A 22680-nucleotide genomic window follows, 5' to 3' on the forward strand; every position below is an offset into this window, starting at 1 on the left:
TGGCATATGAGAATAGAGTACTCTCCCGTTGAAAGGACTTACCAAGTTTATGAGAAAGAGTTATTGGCTGTGATCCATGCACTTTCTAGTTGGAAGCACTATTTGCTTGGTGCTGATTTTGTAGTGCAAATGGATCATCAAACACTTAGATACTTTCTCACACAGGCTAAATTGTCAGAGAAACACATGCGTTGGGCAAATTTCCTATCTATGTTTCATTTTTAGATAGTGCATGTGGAAGGCAAGAATAATGTAGTTGCAGATGCTTTATCTCGCAAACCACAGGTGTCAGCTGTTTCGATTTTTTATCACCATGAATTGGATGATATGAAAGAGCAATATGCTGATGATGAAGATTTCTTTGAAATCTATAAACAGTTGATCAATGGCCAATATCATGATTATGTGCTCAAAGAAGGCTTTATCATGATGCATGGAAGACTATGCATTACAAAACAGCTAAGGCCAAAAGTTTTATTAGCATACAGTCCTTGTGGACCTTCCAAGATCCACCACCAAAGGTAGTAAAATACCCTTTTGCATCAAGCTGCCCACCTGACAATAGACTTTTCTTTATGCTAGGTACATATTTGATAGCTTACAAAATCAGCTCTTGGTCGTTCTAAATACTTTGTCACCTATAATGTATTCAGAAAATGATTTCAATAGTAAGTTATTGATATCTATAATATATTCTGAAAGCAACCTATAATGTATTTAGAAAATGACTCCAAGGAGGTAGTAACATGAAAAGAGGTACCACTCTCCACTATCCATGATTGGGACAGCCCATCATGAGCTGAAAGTAAGGCATCAATTACTTCCTTTTTGGTGATGTGCATATCACCTGTTGTTGCATAGTATCTATATTGCATGAGGTTGCAATAAGTATCTCTCCAATGTCAGAGAGCTCTTCAATGACCACACTAGATGCAACATTTGCCTTTGCAACTTCTTTTGAGGGAGAGCTGTCATCATCTTTCTTGTCATTCTTATTTTTCTCTCTTGTTTCTTTATTTCTTGCTTTTTCTCGTAGTACTGACACTTGGGATTTTTATGCCCTTTATGCCCACACTGATAGCAAGTAACAACTCGCCATTTTCCCTTGCTTTTACTTCTACTTTTGCCCTTATTTGCTACATCACCCCATTTCTTTGACCTACGTCTAAGGTGAAAGGGTGAACCATTGCTTTCTCCACTTTTACTTCTACTTTTGCCTTTATTTGCTGCATTACCCCACTTCTTAGACCTACCTCTAAGATGATAGACTGAACCACTGCTTTCTCCATTGGACTTTCTTTTGATCTTCTCATTGAGAATAGAGCCCCTTGTTAAAATATTGAGGATGCATGCTAAGGTGGATCACCGATGAGCAAGTAGATGATCATAATGAGACATAAGTAATGACAAAGAAGAACAACTGATATTACTCGAGCATAATGCAAGTACAATTGAATGAGAATGATAGATCAAATGAGAGTGGGGATGAGTGCCTTTTATAGGCTTATAGTAGGTGGTATTGATATGTGAAAAAAGGTGGAAAGGGGCCATGGTATTCACCAACTGTGGTTTTAATAAACCATGGATACATGACCTAGTCTAAGGCTTTATTTGCAATGTGATCCTTTGCCTTGTTCTTCATTACAAAGAGGTTATAGTGGGTGTGATTGCACATTTCTAAACAACCTAACACCATCAAAGGTTAAAGCAGTGTTGTTGCTAAGTAAAACATCCAAAGCCTCCTAGCTATTAGGTAAAGTCATCAGCAAGAAAATAGCCTTCAATTTATCATTGAAGGGCTGTAAACCAGAGTCATGCAATTGACTCAAAATCCCTTTGGAAGCACTCAAATGCTCAGATGCTTTCTTAGACTCATCCAACTCCATGTTCCCAAGCTTGCGCATGAGATACACTTGATCTACTGGAGTTGTATTTTCACAAATATCCTTTAACTTTTTCCATACAACATAAGATGTGCCAAGACACTTAATGTCTATAAGTACATCATTTGATACAACCATTGTAATGCATGCAATGGCCTTCTTGTTGAGTCTAGCCCAATCCTCATCTGCCATAGTTGCAAGCTTAGTTTCCAAGAGAGCATCATCACAGTCTTTGGGAAACAAAATGCCTTGCATCTTGTCCTTCCATAGATCAAAGCCAGTGCGGTCAAACCTGTTGATTTCAAGGAGGGATTTAGTGCCATTGCTGCTAGAAGCATTAGCAGCCATTTTTCAACAAAATACCAAGTACCAATGCTGTAATTTATGACAGCAAACAACAGGCTGAATATCCAGCAAATTTCAGCCCAAAATTTCAGGAAATAAGAGCAAGATTTAGTGTCACTATATTACAAACAGTGCCCAAATACAAATCGCTGCTAGGTGACTCCCACTTCAGCAATGTCATCGAAAATACATCTACAAGAATCCCAGATCTGCAAATGATCTCTAAGACTGCTGTACCATGAATATTCAGCAATACATCAACTCAATAGGAGTTGCTTGACATGTATGCTGCATACATATTTGCCCAAATCAACTTCTGATACACAAAAAATACTCACATTCTTTGCAATTTCTCCAAAATCTCACAAGTGGGAGATAAAAGACTCAAATTACACCACTTACATCACGGAGATTGCTTCAACAATGTCCCAAAAAATGCATTAGACACATCAATTTTGCCAAAATCCACAAATCTCAGCAAAAGCCTCAAAATTTCATTGATCAATCTGGCCCAATTGCATTAATACGTGTTCTAGAGCATAAAACGAGCAAATATTGCAAAAATTCACAAAATCCTGCAAAAGCCTGAATTTCTTAGGTCCAAATGTGCACCAATGTCAATAAATTTAGCTTAGTTGAGTAAAATTTCACTCATACATGAAAAGCCCCAAATTTTTTAGAGCTAATGTGCACTTTATTTGCAATTTGCAGGTCACATATCATGAACAACATCAAATCTGGGACAAGCCCCAAATTTCAGTCATGAAATTTTTGTAAAATCTTAACCGTGCTTCCATGCGTTAACTGGAGCTTGTATAGATGTGCCAAGTCACACAAAAGTATTGAGGGGATTGTTGTGAGCTGCCACCAACTGTCGTGAGCTGTCACTTGTCCTCGTTAGTCAAAACTGATTGCCGCCAGCTGTTGTGAGGTATGGCCTGGTCCACGTTGACTTGGAACTGTTGCTTGTGACGTAGGAAATGTTGACTACCCTCGCCTGGTCAAAATGGTTGCACAGATTTAGGGTTTCAGACCTGTTGCCTATCTGTCCAGTAGACACACATGCTTGAAGTTGTTGTCTACACTCAACTTGGCCTGAAGCTGATGTTTCTACTCATGGACAAGTTGAATTTGACACGCACAGACTTTGGGAAGCGCACACACCTTAGCCTTGGCTTTGATACCAATTTGAAGGGAAGAGCATGCAATGGGAGTGTGAGTCAAAAGTGGAGCAGCAGTGTTGAGAGTGAGAGAGAGTGAATGCCAAGATGAGTGTACCAGATGTATCGATACACAAAGAATAAAAACGTATTTACATGTTAGGGTACAAATAAGGGTGTGTTCACACCCATATAACTTTACACGGAGACGAAGGGACCTTTACACCCAACACAGCAAATCTGGTAAAACCAGCATTGTTGATGATGTGGCAGATCAGGCAGCTCCAGAAACAACAAACAGATATGCCTATGATAATGGGGTAGGTCAAGCGCCTCTAGGAACAGCAAAATGCAAATCAAGCTGGTCCTACATGCTGCAAATGCAGGAAATCAGGCCATATGGCACCAGGCGGCAGCTGGAGAAGCTGCAAACTGCAGTTGCTTGGCTGGACAACAAGCTAGAAGGCTAGAAACAATCATGAGCAGTAGCTACAGATTGGCTGGAAAATAGGCACTTGCTTATAGGTAGCAGTAGGCGGCAGCTCGAACTGAGATAACATCCATGAATGGAGACACAAATGCTGGCCTGATGAATAAAATAATAAAAAATGTGCTGATCAATAAATGATCAGGTCGCTCCATCTTGGCCACTGTGCATAGTTGATACCCACGAAAAACAAAACATAGAGGCTGGAAACTAAATAGCTAGTGTGAATGCATCTAAAATCTGATTGAAAAAGAAATGCACTATTACCGATGCTCTAGTAAGAGCTTCCTTCTTTGTCAAAACTGAACGTCAGAGCTCCTAATGTCCCCATTTGACTCAAATTGACGTTCATAGGCAGGAGATTATTGTGCATGACAAACATGACTACTAATAGTAACGTGGGTTGTGAGTCAATGAGCTTGATAATAGTTATGGTGTTTTTTCTCCCCCAAGAGTGTAGTACCTCATATGAAAACCATCGGGGGATTGGTATGAGTTCCGACCCCTAAATGAGGTCCCATAAGCCTTGAGAGTCCAAGACATGCTGCATCAAATTCAACTTAATAAAGTTGGACCCGTTGAAATGAGTCTAATCACTAAACGCATTTTTCGCTGATGCACTTGTATGGAAGGTCATGTAAGGAGTCAGATAAGTGGGTGATATGCAAAAAATAATGGGTGGCTAGGTGGTACATGTGGTAGTGAAGTGTGTGACATGGTGACTCTGTGTGTTTGCCCCAAAGGTGCTATCTGACTAGTGTGTGGTGCATGTCTGGAAAAGATGTAGATTGATCCAGTAGGCATTGACATGTTATCGAAGTGTGTGGCCACTCGTGAGATGTGTGGGGCTTGATATGCATGGATGGGATACCACTGTGTGTAGGTCCTCATTAGTGCTTGGTTTAGGAGTGGAACTTCCAACACCATTCTACCAATACCACCCGGTTGAGGGATAGGAAAAAGGACATATGGGGTATGTGGTGGTAACTGCTTGTGTAGTGAATTGTGGAATGGATGAGTTTGTGAATGCAACGTAAGAAGATGGAGTTTGTGGAATGGGTGGGACTTGACATTGGGAATATTGATTTTGATTGAATGAAGCTGAACCATGAAAAGCAAATTCATTGGAATTACCATGTGATAGAGGTATTAATGATCTTTTACTTCTATAATGACCTCTTCTTGTGTTTAGATACTGGTATGGGTTTGGGTCTTCATGATAACTTACACCCATTAGTTGCAATTTAGGAAGGAGAAGTGGAAGAAGAACTTGAAATAGCAGTACCACACATACTTTGCACCGTATTTGATGGAATAGTTGACATTGGATTGTTCATGTTTTCCAAAATAGTGTGTGCTCATTGAGTTCAGGTTCGTGATCAGCACCAATGTAGATCTCCTATTGACGTGCAAGATCCTCCAGGTTGTAGACTCGGTCTAAGGAATGATATGCCACAGGTGATGTGTGAGGTTGATTACAAGTGCAATGGTTCACTCTATGTTGAGCTTTATCTAATCTTTGTCCTAGGACAAGCTCTTTTTTTTTTGTATGTGAGAATATACGTTCTAGTTGGTATAAGGTGTTTGCCTAGAGGAACCTCCAAACTCTTATTCATGGAACCTCAAGCCTCTGTCTCTCTAGGCCCAGGGCAGAAGTGTCTGAAGATGATTTTGGAGTGTGTTGTACTTGAGATGGAGTCTGGGACATAGCAGCAGCAGTCCTGAGATGGCTGATGAAGGCGGACAAAGGCAGCAGCAGTATATGCAGTCCAGGGGCAATAAAACATAGATGTTGCTCACCCAAGGGTGATGTCAGAATTCCGTGATGATGGTAGCAGACCTACAGCCGGGTGGCATGCCTGTTAGTAAAACACAGCTATCTCAGCAGTATATGACCTCCAGCGGCAAAGCACAAGGCTGATGATGAGAGTGACCACTACAGGAGAGTGCTGGGATGCTGGATGGCCTGATACAGCAGAAAATCCAGGCTCCTGTGAATGGCAGAAATAGGTTGCCTGTGTGAGGACGGCTTGTGGGCAGTCGGGCAGCTTGTTGGTTGAGTGAACGCAGTATCAGGAACCCTCCTGATCAGATGTCTTGGTGTAGAAGATGCTGTGGACAACAGATCAACATTCAGTGAAGCCTTCATGAATTGGCAATGTCCTCTAGGAATGAGTGTGGGGAGCAATTTGAAGGAGAGAGCTGAAGGCTGGCTGGTAGCAAGGGATTGGGGATGCACTGACATGGACTCTTGTTTATAGAGGATTGGGGCTGCATTTGTCCTACTGTAAAAAATAAGCTTTTATCCTTGGTAATTTAGCATTAATTACTTTTTGGGGCTGTTTTAAGGAGGCTAAATTAGAGGTTACTGCATATCATTATGATAAGTGCAAACCCTAATAATAGTGGCTTAACAATATGTATGTGTTTGTGTTTGTGTTTTTGTTTTTTGGTGTGAGAGAGAGAGAGAGAGAGAGAGAGAGAGAGAGAGAGAGAGAGAGAGAGAGAGAGAGAGAGAGAGAGAGAGAGAGAGAGAGAGAGAGAGAGACTTTTGCTTGCTTTTGAGTAGGAGATAAAGCAGTCAAAGGACGGCAATATAGCCATCACGGGTCAATGGTTTTATCGGCCAGAGGAGGCTGAAAAGAAGGGTGGAGGTAGTTGGACTTCCAATGATTCTCGCGAACTATTCTACAGTTTTCATCGAGATGAGGTAGTTGCTGAGTCAGTGATGCACAAATGTGTTGTGCACTTCATTCCACCTAATAAGCAGGCACCTCTAAGGTCAAAGCATCCTGGATTTATCGTGCGAAGAGTGTATGACACAGTTGAAAAGAAACTTTTTAAGCTTACAGACAAGGACTATGAGGACAGTAAGCAGAAAGAGCTTGATCTGCTTGTTCAGAAGACTAGGGCAGCTCTAGGTGAACTTCCAGATATTGAACCTGAAGAAGTAACAGCGGAACAAGAAGAACCTGATAAAACTAGGAGGCTGCTTCGAAGGAGGTCTTTGTTGCCAATTAATGTCACCCGAGAGGAGCAATTGCCTGGTGAAATGTCTGCACGAGAGGGACTTGGGAGGCCTGATACCCCTGCAAGCTGTTTAGGCACTGATCCTGTTTCGGAGGATTATTCAACCTTACATGAAAGCAATGCTCTAACGGGAAATAAAGCACGAGACAGATGGTTAGAGAAACTTTTGCAGGGGGTTAAGAAACATGTTTGCAACACAGACAAGAATGTTGAAAGTGTAGGAAAAGCAAGCGAGGACACAGCTGATGTGAAAAGCCCTCAGAAATCTCAAGGCAAATTAGAAGTGCCGATGGAGGCTTCAGTCCATGAAAAGAAGAAAGGAGAAGTCCCTCAGGTTAATACTGCTCTACTTCTGTTGCAGATTACATTGTTGATGCTTCACATTATGGTTGGGTTATGTGATACAACCAAGTTTGTGCACATTACATCTGTGTTTGTAAATGACAGGTTGAAGATGGTACCTTGTGGCCACATGCTGCAATAGCAGCAGTGACTGCTCTTGAGAGGTCTGCTTATGAAACATTAATCTCTGATCTGCATAAGTACAACCTGAAGATGCGACAGCTGGAGTTCAATCTGAAGGTAAGGATCTGAACATCAAATATGATGGTTCCATAGTGGCAGAAATGAAAATGTTATATTGTATTGGCTGGGTGTGGTTAAAATGTGTAGATTGTATATGTGGTTGCAGAATGGTGCTGTTTTGGCAACCCGTCTCCTTAAGAAGGAACTGGACTCGTCAACAGTTTTGAATATGTCTCCTGCAGAACTAAAGGTTTGGTCATTCTGTTCTTGCTACTATAGGTGTGTTGAGTTGGAAAACATTCTCGCTCTTTACATCTGATGATTTCTATAAACAGGATGGTCTAACTGCTGAAGAGAAGAGTGCTCAGGAGCCAGAAGAGCCAGAAACTATGCAGGTAAATTCGTATGATGGGGTAGTGTAGGTGCATCGGCACATATCCTTTGGGTTTTGATTTGCATCCATTGTTTGTCCTCTGGAGAAGCACTGCATGTTGGGTGGTGGTTTCTAAAGAATGCATGTGATAGTTGTGAACAATGAACTGCTGTTAGTTTGCATCCACAGCTGGTCTCGTTATTCTTGCCAACCATTATTATGAAACTTTGCAGAGATCAGTTTGTTGGGTGGGTCTTATGAGATGCCATTTGTTGCAGATGGCAGATGTTCGATGTACCATATGTGGTGAGAAAAAGGTTGGAGTAAGGGATATCATCCATGTAGGATATGGGGATCGATATCAGGTACTTCTGACAGCTATAATATTAGTCATGCAAGTCTGCATTCATACATTGAACTTCATTACATCAAGTCAATTTTAACTTCATAACTGCTTATTTGTGTTTGTGCCAGTTGGAGTGTCTAAAATGCGGGAACTCGTGGTACTCTTCAAGGGATAGCATTTCTTCATTGAGTATTCAAACCGTAAGCCAAAAGCTTCCTGTGGGAACAGCACCCTGGGCTACATCCAAATTTGAAGAAGTTGAGAAGGAACTCTTGAGTCCCAGAGACCCTGGGAGATTAGGTGCACAAGACACTGCAACTGCAACTGCAACTGTAACTGCAACTGCAATGACAAATACAGAAAACAAATCAGCATCAGAGCAACTTCATCTTGCTCGGAGTCCTCGAGGGACAGCAACCTCTGCTATGGAAGTTCAGAATACCGAAGTGAATACTTCTCAGGGTTAGAACTAGGCAGAATTAATGGTGGGATAAAGAAGGTATGTACATAAAATACTAACTTCTGCATCAACCTCAAAGTGACAGCCTTACCCATTCTTGTCGTGTAGTAGAAATAGGTCCTACGGTAGCTTTGAGGCCTGAGAATGTGCGGATCTTCTTGTACACTGTTTTGCCTGTACAGAGATTAATGGCCATTCCTCACGTTTTCCTCTCATCCAGTGGTGAAGTGACTGCATTCCAAGCAGTTTGCGCCTAGTGTTCAGGAAAAATATTTAGGTAGCATATACAAAAACCTTTGCCTAACAAAATTGGAGGGATTTTTGGAACAAATCCAATGTATTTGCAATTGTTATTAGTAGAAACGTTGTGGATTGCAAGGTTTTTAACCATCTAGTTCAAACATTAAAGGTACATTAGGACAAATTGCAATTCGTTTTATATTAAACCTTGGTCTCTAATGAACATTGAACTGCACAGCTGTTGCTTGTACCAAGCTGATGTTTGGTTGGAAAGGGATAGTTCTCCCTGTTTCAACTGTGCGCTGTGTGCATGCCCTGCTCAACAAATACCGGAATGTTCAGATTGAACTCCTAAGAACACTTGTTTAAAAGTTACAAGAGTTGGCTAGAGTAGCTCAAACCTTAGTGAAGTCCCAAATTATTCTTCTGTGATTTCAGTTCCATATTTCTGGCATGATTTTTACAATGTTTACTGAGTTTTGAGAGTGAACAATTGGCACATGATGATGCTGTAAAAAGGCTTTGGTGTCATGAGTGCTTTGCTTGGATCAATATAGTGATACACTCCGGAGTAATGTCAGTATTTCGATCCATGGTAATTGAAAGTGGCACCAGATTATGATGGGTTTTGTGCCATTGTAGGAGTTATTTCATAGAACCTCTGAGGGTACAACATCAAGGGTAGTGCTTTCAGAGTAATGATGGGACTTAGAAAGCAATCGGTGAAAACTTGCCTTCAAGATGGATGGACGTGGGAACTTGCATGGGCTACGAAGTTACTCTTATGAACCGAGAAAATGATCAAGAGATCCAATACTGGCTAATATATCGTGTGAGGTGGAGCTCTATGGTAAATCTTAAAATCAACCAAAAGCTGCTCAAGAAGGCTAGCAAAGTCTCCCTGCCGACATCAATTCCAACCATCCAATTATGAGTTATTTCATTCGAGGTCTTCATTTGTAAAGCTAAGATATCCCAAAATGATACGCTTATGATGCCCTGTGACACATCATTTGGAGCTCATTCGCGTTTATAAATGGTTTGAATTGTATGTGATGTCTTCTACATAGGTGATGCTAACGGAAGCGTCTTGAACAAACCATTTGGTTTGCATCTCAAAACTTCCATTTCCTAGGAGTAAAGGTATCAACTGTGGAAATGTAACTCTATGGGGAGATGGTATTTAGTCATGCTGAGTTCGCTTCAAATTTTTGTGTGTTGGGCAAGGAGAAATGTAATACGAGGTGATTTTGTATTGCCAAATGTATCATGTTACTGGACCATTTCAAGCCGGTTACACACAGGCCTGGATGGCCAATTTGGCGTGCAAAAGGAAGGGGCATTTGGCAGGCGTGTGAGGAAGGGATTGGACCCACAATTTTCACATGAACAACAGTTTTGGACAGGGAATGTCCCAATCCACTAGACCACCACCTTTGTTTAAAAAGGTGCACAACAGCTGACAGGAACACCCTTAACCAATGGGGCGAAAGCTTGGACTGTAGTGAGGGCAGGCAGCGCTTTTGGCTACTTAGCCTTACAAGTTTGTTTTGTTTAGCAAACCAAGTCCAAAGATTCAAAACTAGGTTGAAGAGTTGCAAAATGAGAGACATGTCGCATTAACTAGGCTGGCTGATTGCATTAGTAAATAGTTAACAGCATCTGTTAAGGCTTGCCATATGTAGTGAGTGCACGTGCAGGGGCCTTAATCCCTAAAGCACCTTTGAGACGAGATGCCTTGCATCTCAAGAGGGTGGAGTGGAGGCCTCGATGGCCAAACAAAGCTCAGAAAGTGGGCAACCAAGCTACGGAGTTTGACTTTGTTTATGTGGTTGGTGGGGGACAGACTTTGTTTAGTGCGATGCATAGCAAGTTGAGAAGTCTATGCAAGGATCTTTGGCTTCGGCTTTATAATGAAAGTAGGAAGGCCTCCTTGATTGGCACAAAGGCAAAGATTATTCCCACACTAACATCATTGGCGTTATTTTAGCTCAACCAGGCATATGCCAAATTCTCTCTACTTCTTGTTGGTATTTCTATTCTAGGATAGATGCCTTGAGAGGATTACTTTGAATGGTCGATCGATGCAACCAACCAAGAGAGTCTTAGCACCATTGTGGGCTTCAAAAGTAACTTTGTGCATGTCCTCGAAGATGTTCTCTATTTGAATGCCCCATTTGGATTTCATTCTCTACATTGCCTGCTCGGTTGGAAGAAGAGGTGTTTAAGCTGTTGTATATATACTCCCACATACAACACCTTAAACAAAGAAACAAGCCTTTTGTCTTATGGGATCTTTGCAAAGAGGCCCTAGAATCTTAGAGCTTTTTGATGCTAGTGGCATTGAAATCATTACCAATGTTAGACTTGCCCCATTCTTGGACTCTTGTTACATTATATGAGGGGGATATTTTTTGACAAATGCCTTACATGGATTATTATGGATGAGAAAAGTGTCCCATAACAGCTTTCTTACGATGCTAAAGAGCCTTAGAAAAATGAGCTACATTGTTGGTTGATTAGGTTACTAGGAAGGATGTTGACATTGGCAAATAGAAGACTCTACCCAAGGGGTACTCATTATCTAATCCTTCCAAGCACACATACTTGTAAATTGCAAAGTAAAGAGAATATCAGGCTTTTGTATGGCAAAGGCCAAGCTATTTGCAAGTGATGGTAAAGCCAAAGCTACTAATTTGAAGTACAAGATTCGATATAATACAAAAAATATGAGATCTACACAAAAGCCGAAAAAAAGACAAGTAACACAATGGCATGTTATATACTTATATTATTGTATTGGATTAAAAGAACAATTTGCTAGTCTTTTGTACAAAAGAAATATTCTTTGATATTAAAGAATATTCTCCATAAAATTTTGTAAGTATATAGTGTTGTGTTATGTGATGGACTCAAAGCTGAGGGACTGACAAGGCAATGGTAATAAGGATGTTTAAAAAAAATTAGGAGAGAGAGAGAGAGAAACAAAGTTATATTAACCATAGTTGCATTCGTACTATATATGGACTAGTTCATTCGGTATGGTTCGTACCACAGCGTACCATATGGTACAATACGAATAATATCATACGGGTATGTACCATATGATACGTATCCATACCAATTCGTACAAAAAAGGGCTATTTTTGACCTATGAAGCTAGACTAGACAATATCTTCCAACTCCCAAGCCTTATGTTTATTATCATAATTTCAATCCTCTCTCTCTCTCTCTCTCTCTCTCTCTCTCTCTCTCTCTCAACTTCCAAGATGAATATGCAATTCCACGCCCATCACTTCCCCCCCCCCTTCTCCTCTCTCTCTCTCTCCCTCCAAACTACCAAGCCTCTCTCTCTCTCTCTCTCTCTCTCTCTCTCTCTCAACTTCCAAGATGAATATGCAATTCCACGCCCATCACTACCCCCCCCCTCTCTCTCTCTCTCCCTCCAAACTACCAAGCCTCTCTCTCTCTCTCTCTCTCTCTCTCTCTCTCTCATGCACACAAAACAATGAAGAGCCTCTTTGTCTGTCCACCCTACACTTTGCTTTGTTGTATGATATATGATGTATTACATATACACTTCCATTTATCTTCTAGTAGCACGTTATGGATGTTGTGCATGAGGTTTTTCCTTGTTGCCCTCATGTATTCATTCTATTAACTCAACATTGCTATTTTAGCTCTAAACATGTGTTCTGTTATCTATAATCCAAAACAACCAAGTTTTTGTTTTTTCTTCGTACTAATATCGTACCGTACCTTATAAAATCCTAAGGTACCAATTAGTATCGTATTTTATTGTAATGTACCGTATCATACCTTTTGGTACTTGTCAACCTTGATATTAGCATTTACAAAAGGCCAAATTGGCCTATGAGACCAAAATGCTAAAGAGACTCTCATCCTAAGATATCTCTTATGGGTCTATCTAGCATAGAGAAGCTGAATCAACAAGGTATGATCCCCCGATGACAGTGTAGTATCCTCTATATCAATAGATGGCGCCTCTTGCGGGGGACATGGACTGATATAGCATGGGTGAGGAGCTGCTTTGCATCTCTTTGTGGTTGTGTCTAGAGTGGTTCTTGAGTGCACGCTAGTGTGCGACTCCTTGTCTCTACCTCTAAGTCTATAAGAGATGCTCCTTGTGACAACATAGCTGTAGTAAGAAGAGCCCAAGACACCTCTGATCGAGGAAATCCATCACCCTAGATAGTGGCCCAAATCCCTCTCTAAACAAGCAATGGAAGCACATCTACATAAGTAACACTCATGTGTCTCTAGCTCAATGGACATCTGCATAAGTAACACCCTTTGATCCGTAGCTGGTGTGAGGATGTACAAAGCTATTCAATGGCGCATCATAGACCATGAGACAAGTGTGCATTCATATATCTCGAATGGATAACAAAGCCATCAAGGGATACATGTAGATGATACTTTCAATAGAAAGCCATCTTCGTAGCCAAATCCTTAGTAGGTGCCACTTATGCTTGGATTGTATGTATTTGAATAATGTCAATCCTGATGATGCAATGCGACTCCTATTAGTTGAGCTCCAAGTGAGGGCAATCCAAGTTGTATTTTAGTGGTGGGAGGTTGTCCATATGTAATCCATATAGCCATATCCATGCCTTTGTTTGAGCATACAAGCACTTAATATCCCCCTATAATGTTAGCTATATAAAAAACTCTAGTGCGAGCTGATGTTGGCAAGTTCTAGAGTTTATGCAGGAAAGTGGCTGTCTAAAAAAGGGTCTTTGCCACTATGGATGGTGCTCTCATCTCTACTCTCATGGTAGAGAGGGCTTACTTTGAATCATCCATGATATCATTAATACTAGGGGTCTCTCCATCTACTTCCGTTCCTCATATATCTTCTCTCCATTAGATAGTGGCCGATCTTGTGTGGCTCTCCTCATGTGGTAGAGTCTCAATCCCCATATGGGGACCCTATATAGAAGTGCTAGTGTGACCAAGGTATCTAAGAGCCAAAGCTTCATTCAAGGCTCCTGGAACTGTATGCGTGCACGTTGGCTCTCCATCAACCCTAGAGCCGCATAGCCGCATAGCCTTATGTCAATCTATCCTCTATCGGCCTCCTCAAAGTTAATCTCGACCCTAAAAGTGTAATCCCTAAGTAAATATGCCTTTGGAGCACCTCCATTGTCTCCTCTTTATATGTGAAATGGGTTATTGACTTGTTATTGATTGTTGAATCCACTAGGACAAAGTATTAAACACCATAGCCTTGGTTTTCCCAAGGTTCACTATGAGATCTCTGGCTTGACAAAAGGCGTTTGGTACATCTAGCTAGCATTGCAATCCCTTAGGTGTGACGGTGATGAGGTCTATATCATTTGCATACAATAATATGGGTATCAATGCCTCCCCAAATCAACTTCCTCCCCTAAGTCTACAAGTGTAATATGATATCTCATCTATATAAGGGCCAAATAAAGTAGGTGAGAGTAGGCATCCCTATTTCACATTAATGGTGTTGGTGATCTCCTCAGACAACCCTCATGGTGCACGTATGTCCTATAACAAACTATATAGTGCTAGTACCCCTTATTTCATATTTGTCAGCGGCTCCAACTTGTGTAGTCTTTGCATGAGCTTGGCATGTGGCAATGTGTTAAAGGCCTTATGAAAATCCACAAAGCAACAAACCCATCTCCCTTGTGCCTTGCTCTCCTTGATAATGGTTTGAGTATGAGGATATGATCAAGAGTGGAGTATCCCCTCCTAAACCCTAGCTATCCACACGCTCGATGTTGGTGCTTCTCTACCCATTTTCTTAGCTCATACTCTAGTATCGATACATAAAGCTTAGCTAGCACGTAGCCAACCATAACCATTTTTTAGTTCATAGGAACTACAAGGTCTCAAGTTTTTAGGATTGGTACTATAGTATTAGATGACCAAGTGGCAGGGAAGCCTCCACATAGGGTTGTGTTGAAGAGGTGGGATAGAAGGTGTGTGAGTATATCTCTAGCATGTGCTACGTACTCTAGTACTAGTCCATCATGGATTTGAGCTTGCCTTTCTGAAGTCTGCGGCATTATGAACCCTCATTGTGTTGAAGTAGATATATTTGAGGTCAACCAATAAGAGAGGGGTGGTGTGCACATTTTATCCACTCCCTTTTTCCCCTTGTCCCTACCACTTTTAGGCTTGTTCCTCTATGGCCCCCCTCCCCCGTGCTTTTACCACCCCATGTCAGGTGGGTTCCACTGGGCATCTGTGGGAGCTTTCGCTCAACCGCCAAGACCCACGGACCGCTTATTGTTTCAAGCATTCCAAATGAGCTCTAATTGCTACCTCTCACATAGCCGACGCGCCCTCGATCCTAAGAATGTAGTGAGCTTACCTTGATGCTGATATGAGTTGCCTCCTCCCTTCCACACTTCGGTAGCTCCACGATCCTAGATGTTAGCTCAAGCATGCTCAAGCCTCCTCCTTCTCCAAGCTCCAACCGTCATAGCCGTGCGCGAAAAAGTAGGAAAGGGAAGAGAAGATGATGAAGAGCTTCACCCCCTTGATCCCTCACTCCCACTCACTCCCTCTCTCACTCTCACGCTCACTCCCTCTCTCAAGAGCACACACAAGTAAGGAGAGGAGAAGAGAAGAGCTCTTGTTGGGCACACACCAAAGAATGAGCTTCCATTCACTTTTTGATCTTTATATATACAAACCCTGAAACCCCATGGGCACCCATCCTTTTTTATATGACCGGCCATTGTGGCAAAGTCCCTTCTAATTCCCTCTTTTTGCTTTGTGACCTAGGCCTATATTCGACTATTCTTTTACAGGTGGCACACAAGGGAGCCTGGCGCTCTTTTACAAAAGTTTTTTGGAGTTTTTGAGGTGCCTTTTATTTAAAACTACACTTTTGGCCCCGACTTAGCTTTGGAGCCCGCCTGTGTGTCCTTGCTCATTTTCCATCTTTTTTCTGCTTTTTCATTTGTCTTTCCGCCTTCTTGGCTTGGGGTTAACATTACCCCCCTCTGAGACAGGTGCCAGTTCCATGGCACTGTTGTCGACTATTGGTGGTTGAAGAGACAGTCGGTGAAGCAATGATGTGAGGTTAGGGCAGCATGTAGACTCGGGCGCTCGTGGAAGTGTGGGAGGATGGTTGGGTGGAGAAGTAATGGATGTTGACAGGGGCCTCCGAAGTCGGTGGGCGGGCGCGATGGTGGTGCTTGGAAGGAAAGGGGGTGGTGCTCCACCTAAGGAGGGGGATGTCTATCTTAGTGTGTAGTGCGAGTGGCTCAGGGTGACATGTCTAACCATAGGCAAGTGGCCTTCCTAGGTATGTCCTGCTCTTGATGGGCCCTAAGCATGAAGTGGGGGCAAAAAAGGGCTAGGGGGTTAGGAGTGGAGTCGGCCGACCGAAGCCACCGGGCACACCTAACTTGAGTTCCCTAGGTGCGGTGATTGTGCTTTATGAGATGTTGAGTGGTTGTGGAAGTGAGTTGTTTGGTTTATTCCATGCGTAGGGATGCACAGGTATTCCATGTGTAAGAAGCCGTTTTTTTTTTTTTTTTGGGCACTATTAGGAGAACGACAGCCAGTACCTAATCTTCCTTATCTGATGGAGACGAAGAAGGGGGTCTGATGGATTTGCTAAAAAATTGATGGCTTTGCATGTACCCATTGAGGTTCATGCGAACGTGGAGAGAGGTGGTAGAAAGGAAGGGGTGGTTGCACCTAGTAAATTGACTGTCATTCATATCTTCTAGGAGAGCTAGGCAAAAGGAGGAAAGAAGGCTAGCTCTCATCATTAGGTGTGCCATAGCGCAGCTATCAATAGCATTGGGGTCAAAAAAGAGGGGGGCCAAGCCATTCTCTTGTGGTGTCGGGTCTTGCTTGAGTAATAGCTTAAGAAGCCTAAGGTAATTACATGTAGTTATAAAGGTGGGATCTGGACAGGAGGAGAAGTCTGCGAGAAAGCGTGTCATGAAATCACTTAGGCTTCCTAAATAAGAAAGAAGGGCATGCTCGAAGGAGGCGGCGTTGGAGTTGTAGATAATGGGGAAGTCATGCCGCCCATGGAGGGTGGCAACAAAATCCATGCCTACCCTACGAGGATACGCCATGAATGTGGGGTCATTCCTCTCGTAGGATAGGGTGTTGCAAAACACTATCCAGGCGAGCATGTTAATATCGCATACTCGCCTTCTCCAAAGAGGTTGGCAGTTGTAGCCCCTTATAGTGTGTGGTACCTCGAACACCTTGTCTTGGCAAAACTCTGCTTCCTCCGTGCCCCACAAAGTGGGGGTCTTTGCCCTGTCTTCCAGCCATTTTTGGCCCAGCCGGCCGGCCAGTCGCGATCACCTCCTCCATTACCTTAATTGGTAGGATCCTTCTCAGGCTGTTAGGCATGAGGAAACTGAAAGTAAAAGGGTCCTTTTTGTTTTCTTCCTATTCCCAAATCACCAACTCCGCGTGGAATTGCGTCGGGAGGTCATCAAGGCATGGTGGGAGGGGTGCGGATGGCCGCACGACTGGTTTGGCTCTCAATTGCCTCTTGGTTTCTTCAACGAATTTCCTCCGTCGCTCCCTAATCGCGGTTTGTTTGTCCAAGGGCGGGTCGAGTTGTTGCTGTTCCTGATCATGCGGCGAGGGGGGTTGGATTATTTCTTCGCTGGTTCTCCCTATGACAAATTCAATGTCAGCCTCCTCCCCATGCCGGTTGTCTAGTTGCGCTCCTTCCTCAAAGCCGAGTGTGTCCAATTCTTGGGGGGTTAGGCCGGCCAATAGTAGATACTTTCGTTGTTCTTCTAAGCCCAGCCTAACCTCCGCAGTTGGGGTGGCATCTGTAGCCCTGCATGCAGGGCTCTGCATGCGATGCTCAGTTTCTTCTGCACCACCTCCAATAACTCCTTTCCCTCCGGTCGGGTCGTGTCCAGTAACATGTTGAGGAAGGCCTGTTTGCTGGGCAGTGAAGGCTGTCTGGGCAGCGTCTACTTTGCTTTCTGCCAAGATTTTTTCTTTTTCCACCAAAGCGAGGCTCTGCGCTAGTGCCTTCACCCATTTCTCGTTCTACGTGGCCCATTCCTTGGCCCTTTTGTTCATTCCTTTCATGCTCTCCCCCTACTTTTGTGCTAGGGTTACGAGCTTCTACTCCTAGGTTCTGAGTTCTTTGCTCATATTCTCATGTTCTTTCCTTCCAAGGTGTAGTTAATCAGTCATTGACTCGATCTCTTTTCGCTGTTGCTCCCTCTCTTGTCTTCTCTCCTCTTCTTTGGCGTTTAGTTTCTCCATCATTTGATCAATGTTGGCGGTTTTCGCCTCCAATTCTGCATGTTGCATCAGGAGGAGCTTGTATCCCCACTGCATCTGCACAAGTTCTTGATTTTCGTCCTCAAGCCGCTATTTGTAGCTTTCTTTCTTTCAATTCTTGCTTGAGGTCAAATATTTGACGTTGTTGCATGGCTTTGATGCGGGTTTTCTCGAGTTGGAAGGTGACCTATCGGGGATTTCCCCTTCCCTTGGTACTGATGAGGGGGTGACCTCTCCTGGTACTGATGAGGGGGTGACCTATCGGGCTTTTCCCCTTCCCCCTCTTTTGCATCATGTGTCTCTTTCACGGCCTCTTGGATGAGCACTGTTAAGATGCTTCCATAGGCGATGAACGAGGCATTTTTTCTTTCTGCGGCCTTAGACGCCGAAGACTCTCCTCCTGCATAGGCATGCTTCCTAAAGCCAGCGCCTTAGCCGCCTGGTTGATAGTTTTACGCACATCATCGTTCCAATCAACTTCATGCAGGGTATGAGCCGCCACGTTCTCCAGCACACCGGCACATTGATTCGGTGCATCAATGCGTTGTAGCGCTGGCTAGAAAAGAGCGCGTATACCAGTTTTGCCTGCAATCTAATTTTTGCATCAGGGATATCTTGAATGCTGATGCCGTCGTTTGTCAGCATGTCCTCCTTTCTCATCCCCAGCATGGCGTACACATCTCTCTTCTAATTCTTTTCTATTTTCGGTTCTAGTCCTAGCGCCTTTTCCACCAAGGTGGGGGTTAAGTGAACCAGGACTTGCTTGGCATTTTGTCCCCTTCCTATTGTGATGGTGTTGCACTCATTGTCGGGGTCGTAAGACCTGAGAAATTCCACACACCTTGTGTGCTCAGATTCTTGTGCGAATCTTTCCAAGTACTTGGTGAAGTTGCATTTTTCAACGACTCTCTTGGCCGCCTCTTTCTTGGCCACCAATCCTTCTATGTTGTGAACAGTTCGGAATTTTAGTTGGTTGTAGGCGCGGCTCTCCAGGGTGATGGTGTACTGCGCTCTCTCCTCTTCCGTGAATGGAAGCCGGTAGGCACGGTCTTGTTGCGACATTTTTCGTTCATGTCATGAACCCCAGTTTCCATTAGTTCTTCCAAATTGACAATACAAAAACATCCTAGACTGAAAAGGAAAGATTTACGTGTTTATTGAATGGAAGCCTTAAAATCCTATCCATTGTGAAGCCCCCCTTTTCAGCTTTAACTTTTTGCCTTTTATTTTAAAGTTCTCTTGACATTTTTCTACCTCGCTTCTTGCCTACGTGCTTATGTGTTTTTCTTGACTCCCGCTAATTTTAATTGATCTCTTGATTCTGATTTTAATTGATCTCTCGATGCACCTTACTCCCCTTCCCTCCCAACTTGAGAAGAATCCTTACTAGGATTGAAGGTGTGGGGGGTTGAGGACCTTGGAATGGATCTTAGGAGCCGTCGGTGTAGGAACCACGTGTAAAAATCAGGGTTGTACTCTAATTGAGCTGTGTGATCGAGATCAACAGGGCGAGTGCCAACGTGCGTTATGTAAGTGAGAACATCTGTTAGGAAGTCACCGAAGGCATTGTGGCTAGCAATATGTAGCTCCTCCTCAGTCAGTAGGCGATCGAGGTAAGGATGTCCCTTGATGTGCTCCTCCAAGGGGTGGTTGCGAAGAGTGGTCAACACTCTATATGAGGTTGGCGCGATATAAGTGGGGTTGTACTCCACTGTTTTGATTGCGTGGCATTGCTCCACGTTGGTCATGACTCGGCAGCCCTCTACTTCCCATTGCAACCTAAGAGTGTACCAATGCCATAAAAATGGGGCTTCCGTCCCAGAAAGTTGGTATATCTCTGCGATTTCTTGGTCGGTGATGGTAGAAGTGGTTCGCTGATCGTATGACGTTATGAGACACTGTTTGAGTGCTTGCTCTTTGGAGTGTCGAGTAATAGAGCAGCGGGGTTTGCTGCCTTTGCAAAGGCAAGTTCAAACGTCTCCCAAGAACAAGGCATCGTGCGAAATTTGGTTGCAAAAGGTTCAGGCAACAAGCCTAAGTCCAAGCAGTCATAGCTCAGAGCTAGCTCCTTGAAGGTGGTATCGAGCCGTCTAATGCAATCAACCACATTATCCCCTGTATCTGCGGGTAGATCTGAGGCCAGTGTCAAAAATGACTTTCGCTCATAGGAGGGCTTAAGACCTGCCGGTGGTTGGGGTTTGATGGCCCTAGAGCCTTTGACAGGGGATAGTTGTGGTTGCAAGTGTGCCTTAGGTTGCGGTTGGGCGTCCTGGCTTAGGGCTAGTGGAGCGGCAGCTATTTCTGATGGACTGTTGCCTTCAGCGTGGATCATTGTCGTCGGATGGACTCTAGTGCATAATGGGTTATGTGATGGTGTCTGTCGTTTGGGTTGGTAGGCTTGTTCGAGTCTTTCGGGCATATGTGTAGATGGGCTTGCTAGATGTGGTTCTGGGGAGCACTGCGGTTCATTGTTTTGAGGTTTGATGGGGCTGGGGGTGATCAAGCTCGGGGGTAGCATACGAGTGACGGTCTTGGCCATGTGGGTTTTAGGGATATACAACTAGGTGTTTCCCTCATAGTAGCCTTGTGCGAACATGAGAGCTTTGGGGACACACCTGCACCGGATCATGCCCTGATTTTTGTAACTGCACCTTGGTGTCCTAGGTTTATAGCTATGGGTCTTATGCAGTCGTGTGTGCTGACTCCTAGGCGGTAGTTGTGGTTGTTTACGCCTCCATTGTGGAAACTATGCTGTTGAGCCTTAGCTTTTGTCACCACGAGTAGTGGTTCTTGAGTGGTAGTGGGGGGCGGCCGGGCACTACCCTTCTCCTTAGATTCGAATGCTAATAGTTTTACCGGTGGTCGTGTGGACTGTTCCATCGCACCACCCTTGCTGAAAGGTGTATCAATACGGATGTTGCCTATGGTGAGGTGAACGCATTGCGACTCATAATCGACGTGGCAATGAGTTTGCTTCTTGAAGGTTTTCCCTAGCAGCGTCTCCGTGCTTGCGTCCTTGGTGTTTGGCAGCATGTAGAAGATCATTGGTATAGTTTTAGTCTCGATAGAAACGGTGGCCCTGCACTTGCCGAGGAGTGCATAAGAGCGGCCTGGCCCCCATATGGGTTCAACTTGGCGTTAATGGGTTGTAGTGGTGGTTTGCCAAGTTGGGTCCAATGATCGTGAGTTAGGACATTAAAGTCTGCTCCCTCGTCAATTAAGGCATTGAGGATGCATGCTCGCTTGGTAGTGACCATGATGTGCAGGTATGGAGGTTCCACGACTTCCTCCTCCGCGTCGTCGATTTCGGTGATGGTGGCTACATGGACGTTGACTGGTGGTTCCAACATTAGTGGTTCATGCAAAGGATGCGCGGGAGGATAGTATTTCTTGACACAACTGCCATTGAAGAAGCCAATTCCGTCGCCGGCTAGAGTTTCGAGCTCGACGTTGCCTGTTCGGCTGATTGCACGGACCCTGAAAGGTCCAAGACCCCGAAACTTCATTTTTTGCTTGTGCCCCTTGACTGAGTATAGGAGCACTAGGTCGCCTTGTTCGAAGTCGCGTTGCTTGACATGTTTGTCAAACCAGCTCTTGCGTCATGCCTTCTCACATATGAGTGCGTGAGTGGCTAGAAGACGGGTCTCCGAGAGGCGTTTGAGTTCTACTAGGTGTTGCGTCCATGCTTCCTTTCCTTCCCATCACTCCTGAAGCGCAATTTGTAGGCTAGGCACGAAGAATTCTACGGGGAGAATTGCTTCGGTTCCGTAGGTGAGCTTAAAGGGGGTCAGTTCGACGACTGTTTTGTAAGCTGTGCAGTAAGCCCACAAGGCCGCCATTAGCTTGTTATCCCAATCACTGCGTGAGGCTGAGACTACCTTGGTTAGGACGTTGACAAGAATCTTATTTGTGGATTCCGCTTGGCCGTTTTCTTGAGGGTAGTATGGAGAGGATTTTCGATGGATAATCAGGAAGGTGGATAGGAGATGCGTTATCACTTCATTGATGAAGTGTGTCCCTTGGTCACTAAATAGTTCGATGGGGCATCTGAATCGTGAGATCACTTTCTCCCATAAGAACTTGGTAGTCGTTCGGGTTGCTCTCGCTTCTGCCCACTTTGTTAGGTAGTCTGTGGCCACAATGATGATTTGGCTTGAGAATACTGTGTAGCAGGGCTGATGGGTCCTATGAAGTCAAACCCACCTGGCCATGTAGTGTTGTTTCCCCCTTCGTACAACCACCGAGAAGTCAAACTCCAAGAGCAAAAGGAGCCACCGAGCTATGCGTCCCGTAACGCAAGGTTTGTTCACTAGGTATAGCAAGGCTTGATGGTCTACAAAGAAGGTAAAGGATGTAGCCAATAGATAATGCCGGAACTTCTTCACAGCAAACTCCATGGCCAAGCCCTCTCTTTCGGTCGTTGAGTAATTCATTTCCGTCTCCGTCAATTGTCGACTTGCAAAGCTCACTGGATAGTCTAGGTTGTGCTTGCTAGGTTGGCACAACACTGCCCCCACAACGATTTTAGAAGCATCGATATGCA

General features: G+C 43.9%; 1 protein-coding gene across 1 annotated transcript in view; it reads left to right on the forward strand.

The window, feature by feature from the left end:
* Positions 1-9055, forward strand: part of LOC148041538 (protein REPRESSOR OF VERNALIZATION 1-like) — an 85533-nt gene extending 76478 nt beyond the window's left edge. Inside the window, exons 3-8 of the mRNA XM_087680631.1 lie at positions 6445-7239; positions 7353-7487; positions 7597-7680; positions 7766-7825; positions 8082-8168; positions 8278-9055. Coding sequence (XP_087536757.1) covers positions 6445-7239; positions 7353-7487; positions 7597-7680; positions 7766-7825; positions 8082-8168; positions 8278-8616 — 1500 coding nt within the window. The 3' untranslated portion in view covers positions 8617-9055. The remainder of the gene's footprint in view (positions 1-6444; positions 7240-7352; positions 7488-7596; positions 7681-7765; positions 7826-8081; positions 8169-8277) is intronic.
* Positions 9056-22680: the final 13625 nt, after the last annotated feature.

The sequence above is a fragment of the Lygodium microphyllum genome, chromosome 1 (assembly GCF_053477565.2).
Source record: "Lygodium microphyllum isolate KBCC chromosome 1, Lygodium_microphyllum_v1.1.10, whole genome shotgun sequence".
Classification (NCBI taxonomy): domain Eukaryota; kingdom Viridiplantae; phylum Streptophyta; class Polypodiopsida; order Schizaeales; family Lygodiaceae; genus Lygodium; species Lygodium microphyllum.